The sequence below is a fragment of the Macrobrachium rosenbergii genome, chromosome 21 (assembly GCF_040412425.1).
Source record: "Macrobrachium rosenbergii isolate ZJJX-2024 chromosome 21, ASM4041242v1, whole genome shotgun sequence".
In the NCBI taxonomy this organism is placed as follows: Eukaryota; Metazoa; Arthropoda; class Malacostraca; order Decapoda; family Palaemonidae; genus Macrobrachium; species Macrobrachium rosenbergii.
Window position 1 is genome coordinate 36,836,773 of NC_089761.1, and position 20,000 is coordinate 36,856,772.

At 34.4% G+C, this 20,000-nt stretch overlaps 1 protein-coding gene across 1 annotated transcript in view; it reads right to left on the bottom strand.

Moving 5' to 3' along the window:
• Nucleotides 1-20,000, bottom strand: part of LOC136849948 (protein turtle homolog B-like) — an 86,611-nt gene that overhangs the window by 46,481 nt on the left and 20,130 nt on the right. The window contains exon 2 of the mRNA XM_067123471.1: nucleotides 4,343-5,506. Within this exon, the coding sequence (XP_066979572.1) occupies nucleotides 4,343-4,847 (505 nt within the window). The 5' untranslated portion in view covers nucleotides 4,848-5,506. The remainder of the gene's footprint in view (nucleotides 1-4,342; nucleotides 5,507-20,000) is intronic.

Sequence of the window (20,000 nt, forward strand, 5' to 3'; positions counted from 1 at the left end):
AATATCACTCAGGTCCCGAAAAGGAAAATGGCTTAATTTGCATGTAATATACGCACGTCGACGGAATGAATTTGTTATTTTCCCGTCCCTGATCAGAGCTGCTGGTTCTTTCACTGGTCAGAGACCAGCGTTCGGAAATCATGTGGAAATGGTTATATATATTTTTTTTTTCGTCTGTTGAACCGTGAACTCATGTGATACCTGAAAAGCGTACTAGAATTGGAATTCAAATATTTCCTGACTCTCTCCCTCTCTCTCTATGCGAGTAGGTATCAGATCTATGTCATTTTATCTTTTTCGATCTTGTCAGGGAATTGCGATTCTAGATTTACTGCTTATTGTCAGTATGGCAAACAAGGAAAATATTTTTTACATTCAGCTAAAAATATTTATATTCTGATCCTTATTATTTATAAAAAACATGAATAATGTTACAATGTATGATATATATTATTTATAAAAATATATATGAATAATGTTATATATATATATATATATATATATATATATATATATATATATATATATATATATGTATGTATATATATATATATACATACATATATATATATATATATATATATATATATATATATATATGTATATATATACATAAATATATATATATATATATATATATATATATATATATATATATATATATATATATATATATATGTGTGTGTGTGTGTGTGTGTGTGTGTGTGTGTGTGTGTGTGTGTGTGTGTGCAAAAACACTTTAGAGGGATCATATTATTTTCTTATTGTTGTTAGTGTTTGTAAGTTCTAATCCCACTTACAAAGACTTTCCTTAGACGCTGGTATAACAACAAAGAAAAACTGATTTGGATAATGTGTAAACAAATTTTGGTTTGCAGTTTCTTACTTTATTGAAGGAACTGATAATCATATAAAGCTCTCTGGCGTCAGTAGTTTTAAGATCCGAGGGCGGACAGAAAAAGAGCGGACGGACAGACAAAACCGAAACAATAGTTTTCTTTTCCAGAAAACTAAAATCAAAGACGTAATCTTTCACTAGACAAGTTCCCCTACCCACAAAAAAAAAAAAGATAAATTATTACGTTGATGGATCATCTCACTATACACTCGAAAAATTTATTAATATTATTTCTTTTTTTCTGTGGCTGACTCCAGACAGGTAAGGTCAGTGTGACCTCGCCTTAGTAGGAAGAAAAATCATCTTACGAGAAGGATAATGAAAAGTTGCAACCTTACCTTAAAATAGAAAGAAAAGTTTTTGCAATAATAGACAAATTTAGGTCTGACTTAAAATAAAAAGAAAAGCCTTTGCAATAATAGACAAATTTAGGTCTGATTTGGTAGGCTGATTTAAGGGGTGAGCACGAGGCTTTTTGCATACCCTTACAGCACTTAACAACCTGAGATATAGTGCATACACTGGCATAAGGCCAACATAATCGAAAACCAACGAACGTAGTAACTGAAAAAATATTCATAGTAGCGTGAGTCCTGAAACGGACAGATAAATCCACAGGTATGTTTGGGTACGAATTCATAACTGAGGACATGTTTCTCCAAACGTGGTAACATTTAGATGTGAATCACATCCACGCTCTTCTACAGATGAACAGCCGCATCAGCCGGCACTAAAACACCTCGGATCCCCTTTACGCCTCATCGATTCATCTTCGAGAGAGAGAGAGACGCCCGACTACTCAAAACAGATCGTCTCGAAGAGAATCCAAAAAGAAAGAAGTGTTGAATATGGAAAGACAAACCGCTACAACAGGGAGATGGGTGTCTTCCCTCCCCTCCCCTCCCACTCCCCTCCATCCCTTCACTCCTCCACCTCTGGGGGGAAACAAACGGGCGTCTGAAAACCCCCTCCATCAGCCTCTCTCTCTCTCTCTCTCTCTCTCTCTCTCTCTCTCTCTCTCTCTCTCTCTCTCTCTCGCTTGATAGAACTAAACTTTCGGTGATCCCTGAAAATGGCGACACGTACACATGAAGAAGTCATCTCGGAAGCCCCAATATCACTCGCGGGGTTTTCGCTTCCATTTCACCTGCGCCTCGTAATATCCTCCTGGCTGAGATATTATCTCTTCTTCTTCTTCTTCTTCTTCTTCTTCTTCTTCTTCTTCTTCTTCTTCTTCTTCTTCTTCTTCTTCTTCTTCTTCTTTTTTGTTTATTCTGTTTCTTTTACACGTTTTTGCTTCTTTTTTGAGGCTCGAGAACTGTCCTTTCTTCACGAACTTTTTCTCTTGTCTTATTTTCTCAGTCTCTCGGTGTATTTTCTGAATAATTTACCTCCTTTTTCTTTTTAATAAGTGTGTTTAATATCACTTAAGAAATGAGGTCTGTTAATAGTCACTTCCCTAAATGCAGCTGCTGGGTCTGATTTAGAAAGCTGCGCCGTATTTTTCTCTTCATCTTAAAAAATGAAACGTGTAAGTAAAATCACTTTTGGGAGGTACTGTATAAACTATTATCTGAAATATTTAAGTAGCATCCCTTTAAGGTGTGCCTGGGACCGGATGTTATTGTAATGATAACTAGAGTATTTTTTAGCCATGAATTTAAAATGATATGAACCATGTTTCTCTTGGACATAAAAAAATGAAACGTTAAAATATTGTCTGTTTTCTGTCATACTGTATAACAAATTATCTGAAACATTCAAGTAGAACTCTTTAAGGGGTCTCTGGAAACGAATATCATTGTAGTGGTGACTAGAAGATTTTTCAGTTCTGTGTTTATAATGATATAAACCGTGTCAAAAATAGCTTACTTTATTTTCAAGGCTAAATATACCAAGCGCATTGGCTGTAACCTACAATGTAATATGGATATATGAAAAGATATTTGAAATTATGATAGACAGAAACTCAATATTCTCAAAAAACTTTGTTGCAAGAAATTTTGCAGTTTTATCAATAATCGTTACAAATATGTATAGCTTATGATTAAATGTCATAAATTCAGGGGGAAAAAATTAAATAATGTAAAACCTTAATAAAATGAAACGGAACAGAAGGATCTGTAGAGAATATTTTTATAGAATTCTTTGGAAATAAATATAAATATACGACAATACAATAAATGCTCAAACAGAAAATACAAGTGAAAAAAAAATATCTTTAGAGAAAGTGAAAAGAATTATTTTTCTGTTACGTAAAAAAAATATATTTTTTTTTTTTGATGACCAGAGAATAGGAGAAAATAGGAGAAGATAAGTTATCTGGAGAATTATATGACAGTTAAAATAGCAGCAAAGAGGACAGAACTTTAGAAGAAAAGAATATACGACTCCTTGTTTTCCAGACCCTATGGAATCTACGAGGAAGTTTCTCAGTCTTACAGAGTCTGGGAAGGAACATGGCCGATGTCCCTTACACAATAGACTCCCTGGATTAACACCCCCTCTGCTGATGACTACTTTTGTGCTTATATGAGGCTTGTTTGAATGATAATGGAGTTATCTGATGTCTTTTTTATTCTTAGGGAGGAGTTAGAGGCCGTTTTATTCATTCTCGTAGAGGACTTAGTGGTTATTTCAACAAAAGGACTCGCAAGTTTGGGAAATATTTGGATTGACGGAGCTGTTAATGGAATGGTTTTTTCATTCATACTCTTGCTCATTCGTGTGATTATGTATTCAATATAATGGAAATGTACACACACACACACAACACACACACATATATATATATATATATATATATATATATATATATATATATATATATATATATATATATATATATATATATATATATATATATATATATATATATATATATTTGAAATAGTAAATTCTTTGATTCTCTTCCAATCTAAGCACAGAAAGAAATTCTGACTGACTATACCTTTAAGTATCCCGTTTAATTACAGTAATATTATTTAAAATGTTCTGTCAATCAGTTGTTATCATTATGAATTTCTTTAACTCGAGGTTCCAGATTTTTTGCGAATTATATGAACCCAGATGTAAGGTAGTCTATATATATATATATATATATATATATATATATATATATATATATATATATATATATATATATATATATATATATATGTGTGTGTGTGTGTGTGTGTGTGTGTGTGTGTGTGTGTGTGTGTTTGCGTATGTACACTCTTTACATCATGGTAACACTCAGTACCGTATTTAAAACCAATCTTGTTGTAAATGAGATCTTATGAATGATTGACGTCACAGGCAAGTTATATATTAAAAAGGGCTAGAAAATATGAACAATGATATACATTACTCTGAAGATTACTTACGATGAATTTGCGTAGGTATTCTATGAGAATGATATACAAATTAAGTAAATAACTCAAATGAATTTAAATGACTTACGCTTGAGTTCATAGGCGATGATTGTGTTGGGGAGAAGGACAAGAAGAGTGAGAAATCCAAGTGCCATGAAATGAAGCTTCTCGCCCCCACCATCTGAAGAAGCACAGCGGTTCCTCGACTTCGGGCTGACGTCCTCCTCCTCCTCCTGCTCCTGCTGGTGGTGGTCCCTCCGAGGCTCTCGAACGTCGTCGCTCCGAGGATCCTGATCCTTCCTCCTCAGAGGCTCCAGAATGCTCCTCCGGCGCCTGGTTTGATGCCGTCTCGCTCCGCCGAGGGGAATCCTTCGAAGCTGCGGGGGTCTCGAGGGCTGCTGGGCCTTATGGCAACTCTGGGGGCATGGCCTTCTTCTTACGGTTCCTTTTTCCGCTCCATGGGCAGCCAGGAGGCTCATAGGATCGTAGGGCCTGACGCGGTATGTGTCGGAGAACAACACGCGGACGAGGAGGCGCAAGAGCGACTCGCACAACAAATACAACACAGAAATCAGCGAAGTGAATGTTTTCATAAGTGGGACGAGGAGCGAACAGACACCTTCGGGTAATTCCACCGACGCAAAACGACCACCACGGGGCGAACAATCTAAGGTCCTGGGTGTCGAACAGGGGGTGGGGGTTAAACACGGTCCGTCCAGAGAACTGGGGATGGGGGAACACGCTGCACTGCTATTCAGACTGGGGCTAAGTAGCGGCCGACTGGGACTTTCGAAAAAGTCTCGCTCAACGGAAGAGAAAGGCCATGGATGCTTATCTGCCCTTTGATATCAAGAGTTCGACTGCACCTGCAACGTTTGTACATCATATCTAGTCGTGTGCGCCGGATAAGCCCTCCTCTCCCGACACTGCTCGAAACAGATTATGTTTTTCAGACGCTCGAAGGGAAGGTTCTTGGTCGGCCAAGCGAGCGAGTTCTTGTTCCTGTTTACACTCTCTCCTGGCCTGTGATTGTCCGTCGTTGCTTCCATCTTAGCACCATTATTATGCATTCTTTTCTTCCGGGTATCGCTGTCAATGGTCACTGGACAGGTGACTGTTGATTATCACAAACACTAAACTAAATATGAACGTGTTTTTGACCCGTGCGTTCAACTTCATCGTTGTCAATGTTCTATGTACTGAGAGACGCTGAGTTTGATATATCGGAGTTCCTTCAGTACGTCATATCATTCTGTAAAGAAAATATGCAAAGAATAAATATCATAAACATACGATGGTTGTGAGATTCTAAATGGAACCTCAATTTGAAATATCGTGTAAAATATTCTTTTAACTACGAAACATCTACTCTAGAAATATTCTTTGCCTCTGTTGCTCTGCAAACAAAAAGTACCTAACGAATTGTTAACAAAAGACACTTTTAACTTTGAAGACCAATTGCTAGAAAGTATATTTCTTCCAACGAAAAAAACTAATGGTTGAGTCACATGCAATGTATTGATTACAGATCACGTTGATGAATCCAGGTCAGAGACCTTTCCGTGATCATGTGGCTAAAGAAAAGCCAATATAATGGGAGGAAATGAATTTGAAAGCAAGAATATTCATAAAATTAAGTTATTTCGAATGGTTTATTGTATTCTCTGTGTGCATTACCAAGGTATCATGCGATTGGATATCTCATGAATATCATTTCTGAAAGGTATGATTGATCAGCACGTAAAAAAACAACAAAATATTATTAGTTGTAAAATGAAAGATTAAGTCTAATAATAGGAGAGAAAAAATAGAATAGTTATTACAAAATTATAATGAAGAAAGAATTTAAAAAATTCAAATTACGATGATTGATGACAAAAGACATTTTTTGTAGAGCAAAACTATTTTAAAGTCACAAAAAAAAAATAAATCATTTTAACTGAAATCAGATTGGAAAATCAAATATCAGTATTTATTTATCTTTAAATTTAGATCTACTAAAAATATCAGATTGTCAAGAGAAAACAATGGAATTTTATCTTCAGTTTGAGCATAAAGAAAATATGTTTCCTAACCTAGAGAATGTCTAACGACACATGTATTTAATCATGGGCACAAATATATATATATATATATATATATATATATATATATATATATATATATATATATATATATATATATATATATATATATATATATATATATATATATATTATGTATATGTATATATATGTACTGTATATATATACATATACATACATATCATATCCTTCCCTTGTCTTGCCATTAAAACATATACGACATTGTGTTCAAAACGAACAATGTAGCTTTATCTTAAAAATGCAAGAACTGTCTCATATATTATTTACGGCAGCGGTTAGTTGGGAAATAAATGGCACCATTTTGTCTTGTTATGACTTGCTGGCATAATAAACAAGAAAACCCGGGGTAAGGTTTTCTAAATTATGACTTTAGTTTATTTAGACCGGAGCCGCATTTTGCCAGCTTTATCTTCCGTGAAATAATTCGGGGTTCGCGAGTCCCCGGTTTGCGAGGCAATTTGCAAAAAGTAATTGTAATTCTAATTGCGAATCTGTACGATGAATGAGAGATTCATTTAATTACAGCATTATCTCCAAAACCCTTTGGAATAGCTAATAATTAGTTCGGTATGTTTTTTTATATTATGAAAGTCGTATTTATTTTCGCTTTTACTTCAAATGATGAATTGTTTTTGAGGTCATTCTAACGCATTTTCTAATTTTCTTTTCTTTTTTTATTATCCAGGACGCTGCTTTTTTAAGACGCCCAGTATCGATGGCTTGGTAGGTTAGTGTTCCCACATTTGACTTTGTTCTTAACCGAATATTTGATGCGTTTCTCTTCTAGTTAATATATATATATATATATATATATATATATATATATATATATATATATATATATATATATATATATATATATATATATATATATATATATATATATATAAAATATTATTTAATAAAACTATTGATTATATATATATATATATATATATATATATATATATATATATATATATATATATATATATATATATATATATATATATATATATATATATATGTGTGTGTGTGTGTGTGTGTGTGTTGTATGTGTGTGTGTGTGTTACACTAATAAACCTAGTATAAAAATACATATCTCCAAAAGAAATGATCTGACAACCAAATCCCTGACCTCAACAGCATGGAAAACTTCCATATTGACAGAAAAGTTTCCTGTCATATATTTCGGCAGCGGAACAACGAATTTACACGTGTCTGGAGAAGGTATACACCTAACCCCACCCACGTACCCCTGACACCCATCCCAGGGCCTGTAACCCACTCCATAATCGACCCGTTCCCCTACTCAACACGCCATCCAGCAATTTTGAAGGGCAAGGCGAAGAGAAAACACCAGATTGTCTTCCGGTAATTACGAAGTTTACTGTTTACTCTACCGTCGTGAGTGTGGGAGGCGGACCATTAATTCCGTACCAGAAAAAAGAAGAAGATTGTCTTCTATTGTGATAAAAAAAACTCTTATGCGTCGGTGTGTGGAGAGGGTACTGTAGTTGGAGTTTTTTGTAGTGGGAGTTTTTGTTGTGGGAGTTTTTGAAGTGGGAGTTTTCTGCAGTAGGGGTCATCTTTCATGAATAGTAAAAGAATAGTAAAGAATGGATGGGGCAGTGGATATACCCTGGCTACTCTTCTAGAGTTTCTTATATATATATATATATATATATATATATATATATATATATATATATATATATATATATATATATATATATATATATATATATATATATATATATATATATATATATATATATATATATATATATATATATATATATATATATATTCCAGGCATGTCTACGAGCAAACGCCGGCATCAGTTAATGGATAACTTCCAATCACCTCAAATAAAACATAAAAGAAAAATAACTCCCCATTATAACATAAAGCTCCCAGCTCGTCATCAACTCTGAGACACGCCGAGCTTTCATTTATTTTCCCTCTTTCTGCTGAAATTCTCGACACAGTTTCCTAATCCCATCTTATCTCTCTCTCCCTTAAGAGAAACTCGGAGAAACTGAGGCTTCGTTAACTCTCTCTCTCTCTCTCTCTCTCTCTCTCTCTCTCTCTCTCTCTCTGGGTCTCGGGGGAATTAAGTCGAAGTGGTTTCAAAGCTTTGTTGCTGTGGGAAAAGTCTTCATTTCTTATTCTGTTACTTGGGGGAACAACTCTCTGCCTCTCTTTTCACTTACACTAAGTGAATTCGGATAAACCGTACGGATCTATAAAGAGGGGTTTGGGTGGTGATAGCAAGAAGAACAACAGTGGTGAGAAGAACAACAGTGGTGAGGAAAACAACCACTACATTGATAAAAATAATAATGATGATTATTTTTCTATAATCTAGTCATAATCATGGCAACGATGATAATAATTTTTATACATTCTAGTAATAATAACAACGATAGTCAAAATAATAATATTTTTTTTCTCTCTCTCTCTCTCTCTCTCTCTCTCTCTCTCTCTCTCTCTCTCTCTCTCTCTCTCTCTCTCTCTCTCTCTCCTGTTGAATCTTAAATACAGGTTGTTTCTTTTTGTCTTCTGTATTTAGAATTTTTTTGCCCGTTTCTGCCTATTTTGAATGATAAAAATGCATCTTTTGACTAATTATATTTATCCATTACTTATTTAAGTTTTCGTTACATGCTATTTACTAAGATGCTTTAAAAGCCTTATCAATGAGATTCTTATCTTTATTTTTTTTATTCTCTGGGATTCTATGATTTCTTATTTCTTATGTTTCTTCGTGACGTCATAGAATGTTCTCCGTATGAACAGATTTATGCTGTTGTTTTATACGGTAGAATAATCTTTTCTCTCGAAAACTATTCTTTATTATCGTTTTGATATGGTTCTATTTATTTTTTTGTACTTGCATACAGGACCACACACATGCACGCACTCACACACACATATATATTATATATATACAAGTATACATACATACATATATACTTTGGGTGAGTGTCTATATGCATGCATGTAATTATCAGCCTTCCTACAGATACGTATAAACACGTATATCTTATCTCATATCAAATAACAGCTATCTTGCTCTTTCCTTTACTATTCGACCCCCCCACCCCCGCCTCGAAAAAAAGGAGAAATAAAAAAAACCTGTCAGTCATTTCTCCCAATCTTCCTATAACTACCCACGAAGATTCAACTCTTTCACACTTCACACTTCACACTTCTCAGTAATCAAGCACTTCACCTCTCCTCCCAAATCTCAGGGAGACACTACTTCCTACTTAGGCATCAGATTGACGAGTTCTTCCGCCTTCAGGAGAAACGTCAGATCTCCCCCACCTTCCCCCTTCTCTCTAGGAGGCCATACGGAGGACAGAAAGGTGTCTTCCTCAATAAAGGTTTTCTGTACACCTCGAGTGACGGGCGTTTCTCGGTTTTACTTTGAGATGGAATGAGAAGCAACACTCGTCTTCAGATGTTGAGGACCTGTCGGCGTGTGACTCTGAGGAGAATTTGGCGTTTGAATGAGGCCCCTGGAGAAGATGACTAATGAAGCGAATGAGGAGAGAGAGAGAGAGAGAGAGAGAGAGAGAGAGAGAGAGAGAGAGAGAGAGAGAGAGAGAGAGGAGCAGATATCTGATAGTCAGACTAGGTGAACAAATTATTTCAGAGAGAGAGAGAGAGAGAGCAAGAGAGAGAGAAGGAAATAACTGAATTTCAGACTAGATGAATAATGTATTTGAGAGAGAGAGAGAGAGAGAGAGAGAGAGAGAGATATTCAGAGTAGGTGAATAAATTATTTCAGAGAGAGAGAGCAAGAGAGAGAGAGAAGGAAATAACTGAATTTCAGACTAGATAAATAATGTTTTTGAGAGAGAGAGAGAGAGAGAGAGAGAGAGAGAGAGAGAGAGAGAGAGAGAGAGAGAGAGAGAGAGAGATAATTGATAGTCAGACTAGGTGAATAAATTTTTTCAGAGAGAGAGAGAGAGAGAGCAAGAGAGAGAGAAGGAAATAAATTCAAAATATTCAGATTAGAGAGAGAGAGAGAGATAAGAGAGAGAGAGAGAGAGAGAGAGAGAGAGAGAGAGAGAGAGAGAGAGAGAGAGAGGCAGATAACTGAAAGCCAGACTAGGTGAATAAATTATTTCAGAGAGAGAGATCAAGAGAAAGAAAGAAGGAAATAACTGAATTGCAGACTAGAAAAAATAAAATATTTAAGAGAGAGAGAGAGAGAGAGAGAGAGAGAGAGAGAGAGAGAGAGAGAGAGAGAGAGAGAGAGAGAGAGAGAGAGAGAGAGAGAGGCAAAGGTGGGGGTAGGAGTGATGTATTTTGTATATGGAAATAAGTTATTAATGAGTAATATTGGGTAGGAGAAAACCTTACAGCATTGCAATCACTCACGCATATTTCTAGACATGCATTCGTATATGGTTACCTGATAAATTCTTATATTTACGCATATAGATTACCACATCAGTGCATTTAACTTCTTTATCGTTTTTTTCGATTTTTCTTATGATTCTTTTTCTCCGTTACTGCATTTTTACCATTATTCTGATATGTCTGTCGTTCTTTGATAAATGGAGAGGCAAACAATCCTAGTGAGGAATTCTTTTAATAAAAAAGATTTTATATATATTATATATATATATATATATATATATATATATATATATATATATATATATATATATATATATATATATATATATATATATATATATATCTTGTAAAGTATCTACGAAATTCACACCAAGTTTAGAGGGACTAGTGAAATGTGGCGTGGAATATCCGTAGACTATTTTCAAAATCCTTGACGTGTTCCTTGGGTACAGTCTACTCTCGTCTCATGGGAGGAACGTGGCCTGCAAACACGAGACACGACGTTCCATGAGTCCTTCCTCTGAACAGAGGGTTATTTCTGGGAAAAAATCAATTCATATATCAATGTTATTTTCATACTTTAATTGATGAAATATGGCTAAGTCCCGTGTGCAGAAAACTTTTACCATTCCACTAAATAACACATGTAAACCCATACACTGCCACACACAGGCACACACACACACACACACACACACACACACACACACACACACACATATGTATGTGTGTGGATATATATATATATATATATATATATATATATATATATATATATATATATATATATATATATATATATATATATATATATATATATATTCATGGTGTGTACGCATACACCATCTCGAGTCTTCAGCTCCAGCTAATATCTCATCGGATCAAGCCACAGCCTGGAACTTAATCTGCTCAAACCGGGGAAGACAGCAGTAAATTCCATAATCTCAGGAGTTCGCTGCGAGAAAATAAGTTGAAGAGACTTCGTAAATCCTCGTCAGAACCGTTACGAAGAAAATAGACTTATAGTTCAACTTCAGGGAACAATTATAATTATTTCTGGATTAGATAAGGAGATACTTCAGGTAATTGTCAGGGACACTTCATTACGAAGTAAGAAAATAGACTTATAGTTCAACTTCAAGGGACAATTACTATTATTTTTGGGATGAATTAGGAGAGATTTCATGTAATTGTTATAGATATTGCACTAAATTATTTGTGGTTCAGAGTCAGATGATTGTCAGTGAGAATGCCAGTGTAATGAAATGCAATTCAAACATTGCATATCTCTTTGCAAAATATATTTCATTATAGAGTTATATGGTTATATTTTACATTAACTAAACGTATATTATAGTAACTTATCATAACTGAAGCTAAGATACTGAAGTTTGAAGGGAATACGTTACAGAGAATCATGGAATATCTGAACAGCTTTTACCATATATACTGAGCACATTACTTATACCTGTCTTATCACTTAAACATTTAAAACAATATTTATTTTTTAGAAAGGGTTTAAGGCTATTGTTATACATAACTCGTATGACTATGAATCAGGTGTTCGGCCTAGTGTTTGGATTCTACCATTGTAACGGCGCCTTAATTTGATTTTTTAAATTTTTCATTTCCTTCATCAGTTAATCAAACAACCATCTTATATCCCGTTTATTTCATTATCTGCTTTTCCTGCATTCATCTTTGCTTTAACCTTCTTGTTTTCTTCTTCTCATCCCTGCACTTCCATCAGTTTTTCATTATCGTCATCAGCATCATGGCGGAGAGAAAGCATCCGCCCGCCCGCTGGCTTGATCAGGCTAAATGAGTGTCGGCTTTTATTGGTCATTGAGAAATACCCAGAACACCATTAAGCTTTCGTTCCTCTCAAACAGCCATCGTGGCTAATCCCTCCCATTTCGCCCCCGGGGGCCATTAATGGAACTTAATCCTCCTCCGGGGTATTAATGGGTCTCCAACAACAACAAACTATCGTCGTGAGTCCCCACGATGCTCGGAAGGCGGATTACCTCGATGCAAACTCGGTGCGGTTGCCTGATCTCTCTCTCTCTCTCTCTCTCTCTCTCTCTCTCTCTCTCTCTCTCTCTCTCTCTCTCTTTTAGAGTTTCAAAGAAGCACTGCTTTATATTGTTAGTGGGGATGTCTCTCTCCCTCTCTCTCTCTCTCTCCCTCTCTCTCTCTCTCTCTCTCTCTCTCTCTCTCTCTCTCCCTTAGAGTTTCAAAGAAGCCTTACTTTATATTTTTAATGAGAATCTCTCTCTCTCTTACAGTTTCAACTCTCCTCTACTTTTTCTCTGTTAATGAACGAAGCTCTCTCTCTCTCTCTATTCTCTCTCTCTCTCTCTCTCTCTCTCTCTCTCTCTCTCTCTCTTGCAGTTTCAAAGAAGCCTTACTTTTTATTACTAATGAGAATGATCTATATACATGTATATAAAGTTTCAAATATATATATTTTTATTATAATAGAATGATCTATATATATATATATAAATATATATATATATATATATATATATATATATATATATATATATATATATATATATATATATATATATATATATATATATAAACACATATCTGTTTTGATTGTCGTGTTCGTATACATATTTTCGTGTGCGTACGAGATATAACTGTACGAGTTAAAAGCAACATAACCTAACATATATAGACGAATCATCTTAACAACAGCACCCTATCCTTACTAAAATGAAAAACAGATAAGAAATACATTTACTAACGTGTCACGTTCCGAGAATCTCCATCGAATTTGAAATGAGTTTTCGCTCCCAGTAAAGCGTCTTGATCTACATAGCCAGTAACTTCAGATTTCTCTCTCTCTCTCTCTCTCTCTCTCTCTCTCTCTCTCTCTCTCTCTCTCTCTCTCTCTCACACACACACACACACACACACTTTCAAAGAAGCCTTACTTTTTATTGTTAATGAGTATCTCTCTCTCTCTCTCTCTCTCTCTCTCTCTCTCTCTCTCTCTCTCTCTCTCTCTCTCTCTCTCTCTCATTAGCGACTTTTAGCCTTCACGTATTTTTTTTAAATCTTAAGTACAGATTATCATTGACAGATAAATAAAGTTTTCTTAATCAGTTAAACACAATCAATTATCACGACCGTGCTGTTATGATTTTCGTGTTATTTTCTAATCTTCAAATCTATTTCTTATTGCTTAATGTGTTATCATGGCATCAGTATTTCTATAGATATCTATATTTTTTTCTAGGAGAATCACGCAATTTCTTTTAATTCATTTAAAGTAAATCTAAATAAGTGAAAACGATTTTTCAGTGACAAATTTAATTCGTCTTCTCTCGCACATGAGCAGACGAGACGCAGCAAATACCATAACTCTTTCCTGGGTGTGGCTCAGAGAGAGAGAGAGAGAGAGAGAGAGTGAGGTAGGGAGGCGGGTGAAATTATATAAAAGAATAAAGTTCAAGAATCAAGTGGCATGGGAAATAATTGAACGGATGAATAAGTTAAATATTAATGTAAGAATTCTTGAAGGGATGTTCATTACCGTGCTTAGACACCTTCGTTAAAATATGCATAGGTTTTTCGTAATTAAAAAGACCTTTACTTCAGCGTCAAATTGCCAGTATTTAATGTCAAGGTTACTTATGCTAACCTTTCCCTTTCATTGCAAGGACCAGACTTTGATTTAGTGATACAGTTTAAGTTTTTGTATTTGCTAGAGATTAATGAGCGTGATGTCTTGCCCCAAATACCATAAATATTCAGTCTGATATATCTGACTTTTTTGAACTGTTGTTCATTTATGCAAGTAATCTTTCTGATATTTACCCTTTTAGGTATGACATCTATAAATCGTACAAGTAAATATGATATTGTATATGCAGTTCTTTTGCAGGCGATATACAATCCTAAGTGAAAGCATGATAAGCAACGTACTGCCCCTTGTACCTTACGAAAGCCTGAATATCTCGAACATCAAAACAACAAAAATACTAACGATTTAGCTCTACGTTCCAGTATGACACCAGCCAAGGAAATATCAATTTGCATGACAACCCAGACATGAAATTAACTTCGTACTCTGCTGAGTTTTGCTTGGAGGAATGGCAAAAGCAATCGGCATTTGACTCACAAATTAATGTCATGTTACTGCCATTTACCCCTCGGGCATTCAGGAGGCATTGAATAAAGTGTTACTGGAGATATAAGTAGAATTTTCGAATGCGCAAAGCCAGAAATACTCATGAAAGATGTTGCTTGGAATTATTTGTTATTAAAGGTCTAAGTGGATTAGGGTAATATGCAAATTATTATTATTATTATTATTATTATTATTATTATTATTATTATTATTATTATTATTATTATCATATTCAAAAGGTTGGACACACTTAGAAGAGGGTCTACCTCCTGTCAATATTATTATTATTATTATTATTATTATTATTATTATTATTATTATTATTATTATTATTATTATTATTATTATTATTATTATTATTATTATTATAGTAAAATAAAAAAATAAAATAAAAAAATCAAATAAAATAAAATTAAACGATTACGCAACTCAACGGAAAAAAGAATGACACTTTATACCATGCGAAAATGGCAATCCCAATAAATCTATTACGAATTGCAATAAATTTCTTGAGAGCCATTTTGAGCACAGAGGCACGTTCATTTGCATACAAGCGACCGCGGAAAACAGTTTTCACCCAACGACATTGATCGAACGCATCAAGACCTCCCTTTTGGCGAGGGGGAAACTAATTTGAAATTCAGGCGGATTCTCATTAACAGGACTTACCAGCAAAGTTTCTGTCAGTGGTCACATGTTTGTTCGCCGGTGAAATTTTCCTGTTTGCCAGCTGAGAAGCAACTTTGAGCGGCGTTCCCGCGTTTGCCTGTTTCTGCAGGCAGCTGTTTCGGTTTCCAGAAAACGTAAAATGCCTGATTGCTTCGAGTTTCTCTTCCCATTTCCTTACAAAATATTTCTTTGGTTAGTCGCTGTCGAAAGTCAGACACGCATTTGATCTGAGTGAGTAAATTCTCAGTTAAGATAAAACTTCAAAAAAAAAAAGGAAATTTCTACAAAAAAACCTAATCAATCATCAATTGTAATGATGTCATTATCGTGCTCTGGCAACCTACCAGTTTCACCATGTATATGATATTATAAATAGATCGAACGAACTGTTGACTGATTGATTGTCAGGGCATGATAATCAAGTCCTCAAACTCACTAGCGTTGCAGCAGGAGTGTAGAAAGATAATAATATACCATAAGGAAAATATAAAAAAGCTAAATATGAATATAATAACGCGAGTTGTTAAATTCCTATAAATATCAAGGCACACACACACACACACATATATATATATATATATATATATATATATATATATATATATATATATATATATATATATATATATATATATATATATATATATATATATGTAAACATATGTGTGTGTGTATGTATGTATGTATATATACATACATATATATGTATATATATGTATATATATATATATATATATATATATATATATATATATATATATATATATATATATATATATATATCTATATTGCCCAAAAATGGAAAACTGCAGTATCTGCAAAATTTTCGAAATTGAGATATATGCCACCTATTGGGCTCGTGAAACACTAATACACAAGTTACTGCAGTTTCAGAATGAACCTTCATTGCTTTCCACGAGTATTTAGGGGGTCCCATTTGCAATATCTGCAAAATCAGTAGTAAGGCAAGGGAGTATCTACCATTTTTTTTCAGTTTTGTATTTTTTGTAGATACTGCAATCTTCCAGAGTATTTATATATATATATATATATATATATATATATATATATATATATATATATATATATATATATATATATATATATATATATATATATATATATATATATATATATATATATATATATATATATATATATATATATATATATATATATATATATATATATATATATATATATATATATATATATATATATATATATATAAGTATATATATATATATATATATATATATATATATATATATATATATATATATATATATATATACATATATATATATACATATTATATAACTCGCCTCATATCTTTTCCTAAAGTCTCAGACTCTATATAGGTGGTGTTGCATGCTCGGAATCATCTGTCGCGGAAACAGTGTTGCCTGACCATCAGGCGCAATAACTGCAAATGACGAGAGAGAGAGAGAGAGAGAGAGAGAGAGAGAGAGAGAGAGAGAGAGAGAGAGAGAGAGAGAGAGAAATAAATCCCCAGTTCCACAGAGCCTCTCAAAACGTAAATTATTTTTGTACCGGTGGAATGTTCTCTCTCTCTCTCTCTCTCTCTCTCTCTCTCTCTCTCTCTCTCTCTCTCTCTGCAGCTGATATAGAGAGAGGGGAGAGAGAGAGAGAGAGAGAGAGAGAGAGAGAGAGGGGGAGGAAATTCCTAATTCCCAGAGCGTCTCAAAAGTAAAATATTCTTGTACCGGTGGAATGTGCTCTCTCTCTCTCTCTCTCTCTCTCTCTCTCTCTCTCTCTCTCTCTCTCTCTCTCTCTCTCTTCTAAATTATCGTGGCCTGCATCATTTTAGCTTGGGAATGTCACCATCCCCTTGCAAATGACAGATATTACTCGAGATTAAAGATATGGTACGTCATTTTGACAAGTCCCCTGGCCATGTCAGGCATGAAACTCAAATATCCACAATGTTGAATATGAAAAAAAAGTAATCTTATGGGATGAAAGGTCTTGTAGCTTATTTCTGTTCCAGTATTTCGCACACACACTAAAAGTACGCACACAAATATATATATATATATATATATGTATATGTATATATATATATATATATATATATATATATATATATATATATATATATATATATATATATATATATATATATATATATATATATATATATACTCGTGAGTGTGTCTATTTAGTTTTGAGGCTCTGCTCAAATCTTGTCCAGAGAGAATATTGCTGATGGCTGTAAACGAAAGCAAGTGAGCACTTCGCTTAGCATATGGTGCTAAAGAACAATCGGTGCTCGGCAGGCGAGGCAGAATGACCCAGATGCAGCACTCGAGAAAGGCTCCCTAGACATAAGCCTCGTCTTCGGCTAAGATCCCGAAAACAGGAGGAGGAGGAGGAGGAGGAGGAAAGGAGGAGGAGGAGAAGGGGGTTCCTTTGAACTATATTCAGCATTGGCAACAAGGCACCACCCTCCTCCCCCCAAGCTGGAGTTTCATGATGGCTCGTTGTGGCAACTTCCCCACGCATACAGAGTTCGAGTCTTCTTGGCGAACAATAGATAACAAATAAAGTTTACGGCGGGTCTCGTCGAAGATGGTAATGAGACCAGCAGCCGACTAAACGCTCGAGATATTTGCTGATATACGGACGGGCGGGGGCGACCCTCGCCACCAGTCGTGACTGACATCGACTTTTAAAAGTCAGCAGGGATTACGAAAGGGCGCTACGAGTTAATCAATCGATGATGTGACATTTACAGAAAAAATGAGGTGAGTCTGAAGGTCCACAAAGTGCGCCTGGAGTGGATCTATACGTTTTCTCAGCCTTTGAGAAAATCTTTTTCTGGTTATATATTTAGGGAAAATATTGAAATCGTTCTATGCTGGATATCTTTGTTATATAGACATTTATTTCCTTTATGATATTGAAGTGTTTGGTACCACAATCATATTTTTCTTTAATCGCCTCTTTCATTGGCTAGAAAGTCTTTCTATTTTAGAGAGAATTCAATTCAAACCTTTATGATACTGAAGTGTTTTGTATCATAATCCATTTTTTTCTTCAATATATTTTCCCTGAGGTATGGGGGTTTCATTTTCTAATGGTGGATCCATTTAATACTTTATCATTCAAAATATCTGGTGGGATAAGTATCAATTGATCTCTATTAAGTCAAGGTAATTACTCTTCCGAGTGACTGTAAACTCTATAAGTTAGGAAAAATCAATACGTTTCACATGGGTCTTTCATAATGATAACAAAGGTACGTCTACTGAGAAGGGTCATTAGGCGATTTGGTGACCGCCCATGGTTACATAAGCCTTTGGCACGAAAATTCCTTTCTATTTTCAGCATTGACACTGGAATATTTCATAAAACCTTATATAAAACCCTTCTTTTAGAAAACTGCAACAAACCTTGGACGTCAGGTGTAAGCTAAATTAAGTCACAATGAGATCTGAAATTCAAAACAGCGGTTGAGGAAACTAGGAAAGTTGATGCTGAATTAAGAACACACTTCATAAATCAAACTAAAGAAATTTAATTAAGTGAATAAAACGTTTCAGATTTGAAAGAGTGAAAGGGCATCATATAGTGTCATAAGCATTTTCAATATGGAGAAATAAACTTGACATAGAATTTTATGAATGCTAGTTTAAAAATAATTATATTTCATAAATCCTGTACAACTAGATAATGAATAAAATGTAAAGAGTTTTAATAATATGACGTCCTGGAAACAAAGAATTTAAGAAAAGTAAACAAATCTAATGTTCAGTTTCTCAATACCGTGAATCAACCCATTTTTATGAAAACGGATTGACTATTGAAAGTTCTTTATTTCATAATTAAATAAAATTATCTATATATCATTCAATATCATTTTACACATCGCCACATCATACATAAGAATCTACTTAAATTAATTCGCAGATTTCAGCCCTCTCACAAAACTTAACGGATAGGGTCGAGGTGGGAAGGTAGGTGTTGTTTTTCTTTTTCATACAAACTGTTAATGAGAATAATTAACAAACTTTTGCCAGTCGAAAGTTATGGCATGTCAAGACACCGGAGAAAAGGAAGTGATTAAGAGTAGTTTATTCCAGCACTGGCAACCTCTCCCCCAAAAAAGAGAAGATAAAAAAAAAAGATCCACAAAGAAAAGATCCACAAAGAAGAGATCCACAAAAACTAATACACAAAGAAAACATCCACAAAGAAAACATCCACAAAGAAAAGCATCCACAAAGAAAAGAGCCAGAAAGAAGACATCCAGAGAGAAAGATCCACAAAGAAAAGATCCACAAAGAAAGGTCCACAAAGAAAAGATCCGAAGAGGAAAGATCAACAAAAAATAATCCACAAAGAAAATATCCAAAAAGCAAAAATCCACAAAGAAAATGTCCACAAAAAAAGACCCACAAAGAAAGAACCACAAAGTAAAGAACCACCAAAAAGATCCACAACGA